Source organism: Pithys albifrons, chromosome 2 (assembly GCF_047495875.1).
Source record: "Pithys albifrons albifrons isolate INPA30051 chromosome 2, PitAlb_v1, whole genome shotgun sequence".
NCBI lineage: Eukaryota > Metazoa > Chordata > Aves > Passeriformes > Thamnophilidae > Pithys > Pithys albifrons.
Window position 1 is genome coordinate 61,045,296 of NC_092459.1, and position 13,962 is coordinate 61,059,257.

Genomic DNA, 13,962 nt, shown 5'->3' on the forward strand with positions numbered 1-13,962 from the left:
CTGAGCTGCCACAAAGCACCCAGATGCAGCCTGGAGGAGCCGAACTTGCTTGCATGGGAGCTGACATTGGCTCTTTGGGAGAGTGCTTTGCAAGTCACTGTTGCGTGGCAGTGTCCCGGTCTCAGTGTGGTGTTCTTTAAAACAGCCAGAGACCAGTTAGACTAAAATTCATACTAGGAAGGTTCAAGAATGAACCATGTTGAACAATTGGCAAGTACTTATAAAGCAATTGACTCAATAATTAAATGAGAGAAAATACATGGTAAATGCATTTGATTTTCTGCTTCGGGGGGATAAGGTGCTTAGTAAAGGGAAACAGTAGATGTATCTTGATTTGGTACATCTCAACATCAAAAAGGTTTTGAGACTGTTCCACAGGACTGTGTTTTACATATAAGCCATGACATAATCTCCATGAAGTAAGTGTACAACAGCCTGATAAATTGCCTTCAGAAATATTTATCAGCAGTTTTCTGTCAGTCTAAAAGGGCATCTCATGCAGGATCTTGCATGAGGCAATCCCTTGCCCTGTTGTACTTAATGCTTCAGTTTTGATTTGAATGTAGAGTTAGAGAATATTCTTGCAAATTTCGTAACAATTACCAAGCCAGGAAAGTTGCAAGCACTGGGGAGGACAGCACTGGTAGTCAAAATGATCTTCACAAATTCAAGCAAAGAGATAATAACAGCTTTCTGTCAATTGCCATATTCCTCCTTTGATCTGGTTTTCATATGACTGTGGCACACAAAGAAAACATATCACAATCCAGGTAAAATTCCAAAGCACTTGCAAGGTTAATCACTGTCAAGTAATTTATGCCCAATGCTAAGGTTTTGTAAGGATTTAAAGTAAAGATATTTGAAAAACTGCTTTGGATAAAAGTGCTGTAACTACCGCAAGAAATGTGCCATTTCAAGACTTTACCGAAATGTTTAGAGTTTGGGTGCTGGTCAGACTTGAAGACTGTGTCCTGAGAGGACAAGCAGAGAGCAGAAGGGTTGCGAGGTTAAGACTGCATAAGACTGTGCTATTTGCCCACACTGCTAGCTGAAAGCAAATTAGAGGAAGAAAATTATTGAAAGACAGCATGCCTGAGCTTCAAAACCAAGATGGAAAATGGGGAATCCAAGAGGAAACAATCTTCATTATAATCCCACTGTCCAGGCTGACCACAGCGACAAAAGAAAAAGACACCAGCAGTAAAATAATTAGCTTTTTGAAATTCTTTAGATTTTAAAATTTCAAACACCATTAGTAATGCAAATAAAAACAATATTTAAAATATATTTTTGTCAGGGTCTTTCTATAATACTCTCTCATTGAAAGAAAGAAGCTTATACTTCTCACCACCCTTCAATGTAAAGAGAAGGACAACACAGCTGTGAAATACCCAACCACCTTTTGTAACAGTTTTAATGAGCTTTTTATATTGCTCTCAAGAGGGCACCTTTCCCCACATATCTAAATATGCTCTCTGAGCAAATTCAAGCATCATGTTCTTGATGAAATGTTGTTATTTTTATAAATAAATGAAGCAGGATACATCATTTCCCCTCCTACGCATTTGTTGATGCTTTAGTAGAAAGACCTGTGTTCAGAAGTTAATTGCAGCATCCTAGATTGTGCACCAAATAGGCACTGCAACTGCAAGTGAGTGCTATTGTAAGGGGAAAAGAAAAGGAACAATGCCATACAAATGTTGCTTTGGAGTTCTTTGTATGGCTGATTACCACCCCAGGAATAGAGTGCTGACTTGCTTGCCACAAAAGGGATTAAACTGCCTTGCATGACACCGTGGGAATGAATGCCCAGGTGAAAGGCATGTTACAGTAAACAGGTTATTTTGAGTAATAGCTAAGGAAGGAAAGAAATAGCGCAAACCAACTGGCTGTGTGCATTTGGCCCCTTTTTGAACTTTCACACAATCTGATACACGGATTCACTTAGGAGGAGAAACTGATAATAGAAACAGAAATGTCTTCAATTTCTTCAACAAGTTCTGTTTCCCTGAAGACAGTGGGAGTCAAACAAAATGGCATCATTTCACTACTAGCAGCTCAGTCTTTTTCAGCTGGCATTTGGCCTTAGGTATTCCTTAGGATGTTTTTCCAGTGTTTCCCTGGCTTCCTTATTGCCTCTGGTCAAATTCTCTGGTCTTTCTACTATACTTCCCCAGATAGGAATAATTCTGTGCAAAGCAATCGAGCAGTTTAAACCAGATTTAGAGCATGTTGTTGAGTTCATCATAACAGACCTCTCAGCACTGTAAGTTTTTATGTTGTGTTAACAGTTTTACCCTTCAGCTCCATGCTGGAGTGGAGCACTGTTGGAGTTTTGACTTCAAAGAAAAAGTTTAGGCTGCTGAGTTATCAGTCTAGTTACCTGAAGTGACTCTGGGGTTTCATTCTTCTTCTGCTATACTGGCCAGCTGTGGTCTCATGAAAGTACAGCCTAGGGTGACATGGTTGCACCCTGAGCTGAAAAATATTTAACTTATCTATTCATTCACCAAAGGCAAAGTCTTTCTAACACATTTTTCCCAACACCTGGATATGGCACTTCTCCAGCTTGCCAATTTGCCTGGTGTACTTTGCTGATATCAGCTGGGCTCTGTGTTTGTCACATGCATTTTACAGTAAGTTTGTGCAAACATATTAGCTACCAAATTGGAATAAAACTGACTGGTGTTGTGAACAAGCATCTGCAGAGAAAACATATATTTTATAATAATTAAAATATACCTGTCCTTTCATTAAGGTGCATTCGAACATCTGTTTGGTTGATGATATTAGAATATCATGAAGCTGTACAAGGTAAAGGGATCCTCTGTGTGGTACCTAAAGTAGTTAGGGACAAGAGTTTAGCAGAAGTCAAAGTGAACAAATATTCCTGTGACTGATGAGAATACAGAGAGCTAAATTACACATACACCAACTGACAATCAATTCACCACACTTTCTTCACTTTAATAAATGAAGTCAACCTCTGACTATTAGTCATTAAAAAGAAATACCCTTTGGTGCAAGTATGAAGCACCTTCTATCTGGAGATGTGATTCTAGTCTAGCTGGATCCCTTGAGCAGGTTGATCATGCAGAGAAAGTTCTCATTCATAAATATCTCACTTTGAGCCAGGAAAGAGCAGGTGAAGTGCAGAGAAAATTCTCATTCATAAATATCTCACTTTGAGTCAGGAAAGAGCAGGTGAAGTAGATACAGGAAAAAAATGATGAATGTTTTATTTCAGGAGTCTCTACTGGCACAACATAGATGGATCCTGTTTAGGCACACTGGACATGCTTCACTGTTACGCAGCCCATTCAGGTTGAGCTCCTGCCCATGAAGGAGGAAGGTAATCCTGACAACTCCAGGGAATCTTGGGGACTGAAGTAATAGTAATTCTGAGCTTGAAGAGATGAGACATAATTCCATCAGACCTCATACAGGAACCAATTTTTCATATGAATAACATAACTTGGACTGTAGGGGTGTAAAGCAAATCCCTTCCATGTGGAATAGAAGTTGAATTAATTAAGTGAGAATGCAGTCCCAGTACAGTAGAACAGAGAGTAAATGTATAGATAAATAGGTATTTTAAAAAGTCATCTGGGAAAATACACTCAAGCAATGTCTAACTCTTCTTTAGTGAGGCACTCCTGCCATTCTCCTCTGCAAATATTGCCGAATATTTGGCAGCACCTAAGAGTGCTCCTTTATTTGATGGTCACTTCTGGCTGATGGATTTTACTGTATTATGTGCACTATGGAGTTCAAAACCAATATAGATTAGTGGTGAGATCTGTATGATAACTAGCAGTACCTGAGGGGAAGAAACAGTAAGGTAGCAAGTTGTTCCTCTCTTTAGTGGATCTTGTCAAGTGTGTCTGCTGGTCATTTTCAGTTAATGCCTGATCAGATTTCTGTCTTGCAAATCAAGTTACAAAACAGTAACTTCTAAAGAGGTGGTCACATTTGTCTGGCTAAGTGTACAGTGCATCATGTACTGTGCATGACTTCACACTAGCAGTTATTTGTCAGCCTTCAGAGTTTGAAAAGCTTTTTTTTCTTTCTCAGTATTTTTCTATGGGTGGCATTTGTCATTTAAGTGAACAGTATCTGGCTCTTATTTGTCTAAATTTTACTTTAGCTCAGAAAGGGGGTTAAGACAAATGCACTTTTCCATTGCTGAAGATTTCCTTCATATATTTTCACTCATACTGCTTAAACCAAACTGAAGCACCCAGAATCAACTCTATACCTAACATAAGCCTAGCCACATGTTTTATATCCAGAGATGAAGTCCTGACCTGACTGAAGTGGAGATTTTGGTGTTGGCTTCACCGTAAACAGGGTATCGCCTCAGATCCTCAGACCAGGATATATTGCCTTATATTGTTTTTTTCCTTACTGAATCACCTATTCACAGATCTTAAGGGAAAACAGAAAAAGACCTTTGTTTAGGCCTCTCAGTGAGGTTAAATTCCTTCTCTTTTAACTGTACATAAGATTGCAAGAGAGAAATCTGCAGAACATGCTAAAAAGCAGTGGGGAGAAGGTAAGAATAAGGTCCAAAGAGAAGGAACAGGGTAAAATGTTCTGTAAATCTATTATATGCAGTCATTAAGGCATGATAAAAGTCTGGCATTTCACTTCAGCCATGGTAAGCAGGACTGGCCTTTTTACATAGATTCATGGCACCAGTGCCAGAGGGGTTATTAGGTCTGACTTGTGCGATACAAGCCCTTAAATTACGCTCATTTATCCTTTTGTTGGGCTCAGTAACTTATGTTTTATTGTTGTCATCCAGAAGGACATCTAGTTCTGATGTGATGACCTCCAGAGACAGAAAATCCACTGATAGCCTTGGTAGTTAATCACATTTGCTGTTGCAATAGATACATGCTTTTGCTTCAAAATGCCTATTCTCAGTTTTCAACCATTGTTTCTTGCTGTAACTTTCACAGACAGAGTAAAAGGCCTTTTGTTTCTTCTTGGTGCCTTGGCTTCTATGACTCACAGTGTGTGTTCACTTTTTATGTTGCAATTGAAGGCTGAAGCAGTTTTGCCTGTATTAGCCATCCTGATGGAGTCAAATACTGAGATGGAGGTGTTGTTGCACCAACCTCAGTACAACTGAGCCAGAGACAAACTGAGATCTAAAACTGGCTGTACTTGTATCCAGAGCTTCAGTTTGGCCTCTTTATAGAAAATCTGTTCTAATACAAATACTGCATCTAGCAAAATATCATGATGGTTTCAGAACATTCAAATATGTTAATAGATTTCCAAAGCCAGAACATTTTATAACAGGCTTTAGAACTGTCTTAATTCAGATGTGGGAAGCCTGCAGCTCATAAAAAGGGGGGTTGAGTCTGGAACTTTATTTCAGGGTACACATAGATGCAAATTTTCTATTCCATGTTATTATCACATAATGCTGATGATTATAACAGCCTGCTACCTTAAAAATACACTCAAAAGTCTTATTTTAAAGTGATTTTCTCTATTTCCTATACCTGATTTAGCCTGGCACTCTAGGTAGCAAAGGCTGTGCTCTGAGGTAAGGTTTTGGTTGGAGCTCATCTCTGTTTCCATAGAAATACTAACTTCTTTCAAAACACTTGTTTGTGATATTTAAAGGGAAAGGGAGAGAGGTTATTTCAGTTAGCTTGACAGAATTCACTTATGTGAACAACATATCATATTAATGCATGAACACCCGTGCCAGGGATTGTAAATGTCTGCCCCGGTCTTGTAGCCTTTCTCACAGAACATATATCCAGTTTTCTGTGACAGAGAGGAAAATATCTCTTCTGCACCTTCCCAAATCATAGCCCTTATCCTTTTACTAACCGTTTGCTTTTCCAAGTAGTTTCCAATTTTGGGAGACTGTAAAAAGCAAACAGAAGGGCATTTTTGTTTCTGACAGCAAATACTTGTCAGTTCAGTGAAAGATGTGTGGCAGTTTCTGATCTATGCACCTTCTTTCTTGTTGCGGCCTCCCTCTGTAGAAGCTGGCACATGACAGGGACTGAAAGTTTGACTTCCAGCAATAGCAGAGCACAGAGGACTAACCACAGCCTAGTTTGTGTGTGTACATGTGCTCGTGAGAGGGCAAGATGAGGGAATAAATGGAAGCAATGCAAAAGTAATGGCTGTCTAAGAGGGAGGATGGAGTGCAGACAAGTCTGAAACTCAGAGCATTTTTACCAGCATGTCGATTAGACCTGACTCTGAGTAGATTTAATTGTTCTCTGAAGGCAGACAGCCTGCCAATAGTTCTGAGCTGGTTTAAATAGTAGTAAAAACCATTAGACATCTTGTTTCTGAGCCTCCCATTGCCAGCTGTGCAGATGTGCTCATGGGGACAAGCAGATAATTAGTATATATTTGCTTTTGGTCATGTCAGGGCATGGCACAATTTGTTCAAGCACATCCAAACCCAAGAAATCCTCTAAAGATTTCCAGGACTAGGTAGGCAGCTAGGCATATGCAAAGCCTCCAAAAAGGGATCAGTGGAAAAGCTAAAGAGAAAAACTGTGTTTATTTTTCTGCATATTTCAAACCAAACACATACCATGCCACTTTGTAGATATAAGTTCACTAGAAGCTTGGGTTCAGAAAAAAAGTTACGATTTGCCTAAATAATCAAGCATTTAGAGGTTTTTCTCTTGCCCATGCTTTTGTTTCATGCTGAGCACCTCTCTTCATGATATGCTGAAACCTCTTTCTTGACCTCTCCCCATGTCTCTGTTCTCCTCTCCCACTTCCTCTCTTCCTCCTCTCAATCAGCCCTGCCACATTTTCCTGCACTGAACTCAACATATGCCCAGCCCTTTCCTGCTCCCTCTGAAAACCCATCTGTGCTGTGAAACTCCCCACCTACAACGACCACATATTGCTGTCTGGATCCCACTCTCTTCTTGTTTTCTATCAGTTTAAATCTGTTGACTTCAAAGGTGTTGCTTCTCCACTTGCAGCTTTCGGCAAGAGTCGGAACCACTGCATCTGGCCAGGCTGCTCAAGGATAAAGTCTTCCCAGGGAACAAAAGGCTCTTGTTGTTTGCTCAGCAAAATAAAGCATCCTCTGCACTTGTAGCAGTGTATTAACAGTATTTCCAGACTGAACTGTAGCTTCTTCACAGGAAAAGAGCATCCTTGTTACTGTCCTGCTCTCAAACTCTTCTTCCTTTGTAGGTAAAAGATATTTGACAAAACCTTCTCCCAGTGATGCTGGGGACAGTTGCTGAAGTTTAGGGAAGGCTTCTACTAGAAGCTGGTCCTGCATTATGCCAAATATTCTACCCTTACCCAGGGAAGCCTGTTCCATGCATACTACTCAGCACTTCCTCAAGAGGCTTTCCCTTTCGCCTACCAGTTTTCAAGAATGTGCCAAAGGAGATATGGCTTTCATATACCTAAAGCCTGAAAAATGTGCATCTAACAACTCTGTATTTGTGGAGATGTTATTAATCAAGGGGTTTGGTCCAGTTTATAAAGCATCCTTTTTCAGTAAGAGGCAATCTTCATTGCTGATGGAAATATTGGTATTTGTCTGAAGCAGAGCCATTACCATGCCTTCTCTCCCTGCAAAACTTCCTCACCATTGGTGGATGAAAGTGGACTTCCAGAAGGAAGTATCTTTTGGAGGTCTACAGATCCCTTGCACTCAGCATGATTGTTGCCCTGGGACGTGGTACATACTTAGAAGAATTGCATGAAGTTGTATATTTAGAGTGTTGACATTAACTATTCAAACCCACAGCATCTAAAATCAAATATAGCTTCTCCCAGAGACACCTGCATGATGATTTCTGTGTGGGAAGAAACAGACACAGTGAAAGGGAAGCTAAACATTTTGCCCAAAATGGCATCTTATGGAGTCAGATCTTTGCAGTGACAAATCTGCTCTGAGCAGAGCCAGATTTCACATTTTCTAAATGTGTTCTTAGGCATCTTTGTCTTGACTGGAAACACCACAGCTGAAGCAGTACATTGATTCTGAAGATTTGTCACCTCAGAATGCTTTTGATAGCTGGGTGCTGAGGTCTTTCTTTACTCTGTGTCTCTATTTGCTTCTTACCTGGGCAGATTTCTGTGCCTCTGTGAATACTCACTGATTTTCCTGAGAGTGAAATGTCATTACTGCAGCAAGTTGTGTATATCAGGTATGTTGGAGAACAAGATCATTAGAGTTCTGTGTCATTAGCAGTGCTTCTAATGTACCCCGTAATGCTCTCATCTCTAGGAGGTGGCACTGATTATCTGAGTTAGGTACTTCATCGGCTCTTAACGCTCTACCACTGGGGTCTTGCAAACCTCCAAGGGGTTTATCCTCACCCAGTAGAGACATGGAAAGCAAGCATGGTACAAGCCATTCCTGGTCAGACGTTGCAGGAGGAGCTTGTCCAAAATAATTCAGGATGAACAGAGCATTTAACCCAGGTCTTAAGGGCCTATGACCAAAATGGACTGTGAGAAGGGACCACCTCAAAGCTGAAGAAAACAGATACAGTTTGATTGAGTATGAGATTTTTGGAAGGTGAACAGAAAACTTTGGACTTGTGCAGATCTGATCTTCTTAGTCCTTACCCAAAGTTGTCCTTAAAAAGACTGAAGCATTTTGTTGTCATGCAACTATGGATTGTGATGGGGTTGCTCTGTATTTACAAATTAGTTAAGTTTATGCCTGGAATATATGTATATTTTACTTTCAAATAACAGTCACAGTCTGCTGTTGAGCCCCATCTGTTACCTGTATCTTTCTTTTCCCACATTTTCAGTCAGGGAGATGTTGTTATAATGGTAACTGATCATACACATTTTGTAATTTCTATGCAATAATCTGGTTACCTACAATTAAAAAAAAACACCAAAAAACAAATCATGTCTTTTGTAAAGCTTTCTCCTTTTTGTAAGGTTCCTGTGAGATACTTTCTGTTCAAATTGAAGAGATTTACATGACATATAATATAAAATCTCAATTTATGGTTAGCTTTCAAGAGTTAATAAATGCTTACCTGTCATAGAGCTGTACCTGTATCTAAATTGCATGTCCCAGTGGGACTTGGGTACACATTATCATCTTCCAGGGCATCTTTGGAAGGAAACTTGTGAATGTGAGCAGGAAGGGAGCTGAATTATGCTCCTGCAGGTCTTCTCATCTGTGTGATTGGGGGACTGCTGCCCTGAAGTACACCATGAGGTCCATCTGCCCTGCAGTTGAGGTTCAGCCACGACACGCATGCTGGGACTGCTCTGCCACATAGGAACACTCACTACCTGTAGCTTGTCACTTCCCTGAGGTCTAAGTAGGTATAGCTTTACATTCTTTTTGGGCTCTGGCACAAGCTGTTGCCCACCTGTATTCTCCAGCTCCAAAGGTCAGTACTGGTTCCCTATGGCCTGGTGGCTCCTCAAGTGCAGAGCTCCCCATTCTTGGTCCCCAGTGAAACTTGAAGGAAACAAACTGATTCGAAATCAATCTCTCTTAGTTTTAAATGGCACAAGATATTTGCATACTTGCTAGCATTTAAAATACGCTTATGTCCTTCTGCCCTGTGGTCGCTTTTGCACCATCCCTCAGTGCTGTTTGAGCTCAGGCACCTGTGGGTTTTGCAGTTCTGCAGAGCCTTATCTCAAAATCAGGGAATCTCTTAGCACAAAGGCACAATCCTCTGCCCTTCTCTCCCAATAAGTCTACCAGTGCTGCAGTATATCCCCCAGTTCTCTCCAGGACATGTGAGAAGCTTTGAAGACACACCACGAGCCTGCACTTTCCTTTCTTTTCTTTAGGAACCCAGAACTCTCCAGGCAGCTATTTCCTAAAGAGGAGCAGAAGTGGTGACCTCCATCAGGTGGCCATCTCATAACCTCCAGTTTACTGCTCCTCTGCAGCTAGATTTCATCAAATGCACATTAACCAATTACCCAAATTGGCACATTAATCAATTGTCATTAACTGGCACAGAATCTAGTAAATTAATAAGCTTCTTATCGGTCATATTTAACCCTTTGTATTAATGTAGTTGTAGCTATCTGTGACATGTACAAATGCAACATGCTTATGCTAACTTCTATTTTTTATAAGCTCTTCATAAGCCACTTATAAATGGAAGCTTAATATGAAGGGTGGCAGATCTCTAATATTTAGTCTCTCCTTAGCCCTCCAAACACTTCCTTTCTGAAAATACAGACTACATCCAGTATGCCCTAGATATTCTCCATTCTTGCTGATGACTTTAGCTCTCAGCCATTGATTCTTTCCACTTCTTAATCAGTGTAAATGGATCAGTGCTGCAATTGTCTTTTGAATATTTTAAAAAGACAAGATAAAAAGGAGAGCGAAGGGGTAATGAATAGAAAATATAATTTGTTGCTCATGTGATGTTGTGAGGTGGAGGGGTATTCATGTCAATATAATACAGATATAAAAATCTGTATTTATTTTCCATTGTAATAAAGAAGACTGGAGTAGCTAAGTGAATTATCTAACAGAAGGGGAAAATATTGAGAAAATACTGAGTGTCAGTAGTATATGATGTTCTTTTTAACCAAAGGCCATGGGCATAATGGTCTTCCTGCCACCACTGGGCAAACACTGTAGCTGAAAGTGCCTGGTTTAGGGTTGCACAGCAAATCAGTGCCAAAATGGGCGATGGAACCCTAATATCCTTGTACCAGGAAATGCTCCTCAGTCTATACTGGGTTGCTATGTTTATTTCTTTCTTTGTTTGTTTACTTCTGTGGGGGAAAAGCCTGCGCATCAGAGGTATGGAAAATTAAAAAGTAATACCTGTTCATTTCAGCATACATCATTCAGATTTTGTTGAGTCCAATCCCTAGACCATCCAGTGTTTTTATTTTGATGTTTAAAGAAGTAAATCCCTGTAGTTACTTTTCATCCTTTCCTTACATTCAGCTATGAATAGTATAATAATGTATGTCCCCAGGCAGTTAATATATTGATATGCATTCACAGATAAGCACATCTAATGTGTTTCTCACAAACAGGAGAACACCTGATGTTGGGAACATCAGGTGCAGAACTTGTAGGATTTAAAGCACAACCAGAGGTAATGGCTCCAAATTGTAACCTAACCTCACACTTTCTCAGGCATAGATTCCTCCCCCTTTATTTTCTCCTTAAAACTTTTGCTGTTGCATCACTGATAAATAACAGCCCTTTGCTCTGTAATATATTCCTTTTTTTATTTTAAGCTGTGCTTTCTAACCCATGAAACCTCTCTTCTTCAGCATTACTTTTACTTTTCAGAAACGTATATTCAATATTATAGGCTAGGAGTTCTTTTGTTTTCTCCCCGAGGATGTAAAACCCTGGGGGATTTAAGTATCTACTTGATAGGCTCACACAGTCTTAATCAGCCTATAATGGAGCTAATGGCTGTTTGTCATCCTTGGAGATATAAATTTCCTGGTGATGTCTACTGCAGTCAGTACATGAAGTATGCTCTGACTGCCAGCAAGGTCTAATAACCAGGAGAAGGACAGCCAGCTTCATTAGTGAGAGCGAGACTGAGACCAGACCGGCTGCTTTTCTGGGGAACTGTGCTTTTTTTTGAATACCGAGAGGGAATAATGGATAATACTGGTAAGTGAAATAAAACAGATCTTCCTTCTTAGTGGAGCTACGGGGTTCATTTGTATCCTGTCTCACTTGCTGCAGGAGATATGTTTCTTTAGCCTTTGTGGCTTCTTCCTTTCAAATGTCCTTTATTAAAGCAAATTTTTATGTGTGAAACGTGACACATTTGTTAACCCTTTAGTGGTTTGTTTTTTAATAGTTTAAGTCTGTTTCGTGGAAATGTGAGCCTAAACTGTAATGTGGGATCTGCCTTTTTAAGGTTTTCAGTGTTAATTTGTAAGTTATATGCAGGAAATGTGGCAGGAAGGAAAAATGCATGTACTTCAGTAAGGAAATATCTCTCACAGTTTGCAATAGGTGTGGATATGTAACTAATAAAGCTAACAAAAAGTAGATAATGCTTAACTTCCATCTGTCTTATTTCAAGCTGCCTCTATTTTTTCTGTCTAATGCCTTACTCTCTTTTATATTTAGTACATAATACTGAATATATTTGCACTTTTTATTTTCTTTGATGTTCCAACTTCAGGTCATGCATTTTCATCCCAAATAATTCACTTTACCATTTCTAAGGAGGTGCACACATCATTGCATTGGTGATGAAATGCATTATTTACATTTCCCTTTATCATTACCTTGTATCACAAGGCAGAGGCAAAAAGAGAGCTCTTTGGGACAGATATTTTGCATGCTGCCGTAACTGCTATGAAACTTGAACATGTCAATGTCTCACTGATTCATTGGTACTAGTGCAATACATATTAGGACATGGAATCTGCAGTAGATTCAGTGCCCTTTGAAAAATGCTCAAATAATCAGATTTGTCTAATGTTGACCTTAAAAGTGATTATCACCTCTACATTGTGTGAGAAGATTATTCTGCAGTAGATTTCAGTCATGATGCTGTATGTAGCTTAAATTCGTGTTGTTTTGTGGGTGTTTTGGGCTTTTAATAGTAAAAGCAAAACTCTTGCTTATGTCTGCTAAGCTGCCTAGGTTATTCTTATCTCCCGTGTAATGTTCTCAACTTCTGTGACAAACAGATAAAAGAATCTTGCTGCTTTTATTAAATGAAGTTCAAGACAGAAAAAAAAAAGAGGAAGGTTTTTCCAGAATGTAAAATGTAGGCATCGTGGAAAATTATGTTGCCAGCATCTACAAACTTAAAACTGGCATAGTCCTAGTATAATGTTCATTTTTGGAAATAAATAAGATTAGCAATACTCTTTGCACTTGGTGCTTTGGCTAGCTTTTAAAAACCCTTAACAAAATAAATGAGAACAGTTTCTGTTTGATATTGCATGACAAGGCAGAATTTTCTGCTGGAGGAGAAGGATTCCTGCTCTCCAGTACAGAATGCCTGTGCCCAAGAGATACTCTGGCAGGCAGAACTGCTAATACCTCCAGGTTTTTACACTCTTCAGCATCAACAACTTATGCTATTGAAGTCTTGACAGAGATACCACTCTAATCCAGCTATAAGAATCTGTTCTGGAATGAGTCACATTTATCTTAAAGGCCAGTTTTGGAGGGGGTAAAGGGGCAAGCTAAAACCATAGAAACAGATTTTACCATGTGTGGTGTTTGGTGTGTGTGGGGTGTTTGTTTTGGGGGTTTTTGTTTGTTTGTTTGTTTCTGTTTGTTTCTTTTTAATTTTATTTTTTTATTTGGTTGGTTGTTTGTTGTTTTTTTTTGGGGGGGGGGGGCAGGAGGTTGTTGTTTGGGTTTTTTTTGCCTAAGGAAGATTCCAGTTTGGTTGCTATCTGCAAAATTTGGAAGTTAAAGTAAATAAGTCTTGATCTCTGCATATTTTACCAACTACTCTCAAAGCCTCTTATAACATCAGTTTGCTGAATAATTCCAGATATTTTTTTCATTCAGAAACAATGACTGATACTTTCAGCGTTTTTAAAGCAAACTATATACCATTGAAATTTGTTAAAATAATGATTTTGCATGAGAATTAAAAACTAGTTGTAAAAAAAATAAAAGCCCCAAATCAACCCAAGAACAGATGGATCTAAGCCTTATTGAAGACATCATGGCAGAGGGCATGGCCATGATCCAGCTTCTGCTGTGGTTACCAGTGATCTCACTGCCTGCAGTGAGCTTGGTCAGTGAGCTTGAGCCCCATGTGTGACATGGACATGCTCCCTTCTCCAGGCAGCTCTTCTAAGAGTCCAGTCACTTCCGTACTTTTAACTCTGTAGGGAATACACCCATTTTCAAAGAGCCTACAGGGTGCTGGGTAAACACAGCCAGGTCTGTGAAGTTACTTTCAGGGCTCATGATCTCTAATTGCAACTAAATGGAGTTGGGTGTCAATGTGGGGACTGTGCAGCTGAATACCTCTATAT

General features: G+C 39.6%; 1 protein-coding gene across 3 annotated transcripts in view; it reads left to right on the top strand.

Moving 5' to 3' along the window:
* PHACTR2 (phosphatase and actin regulator 2) overlaps window positions 1–13,962 on the top strand; it is a 132,125-nt gene that overhangs the window by 16,171 nt on the left and 101,992 nt on the right. Inside the window, exon 1 of one of the 3 annotated variants that reach the window (XM_071549223.1) lies at window positions 11,472–11,611. The exons of the other annotated variants lie outside the window; for them this stretch is intronic. Within the exon in view, the coding sequence (XP_071405324.1) occupies window positions 11,599–11,611 (13 nt within the window). The 5' untranslated portion in view covers window positions 11,472–11,598. Of the gene's footprint in view, window positions 1–11,471; window positions 11,612–13,962 lie in introns of those variants that run through there. 3 annotated transcript variants of the gene reach the window in all.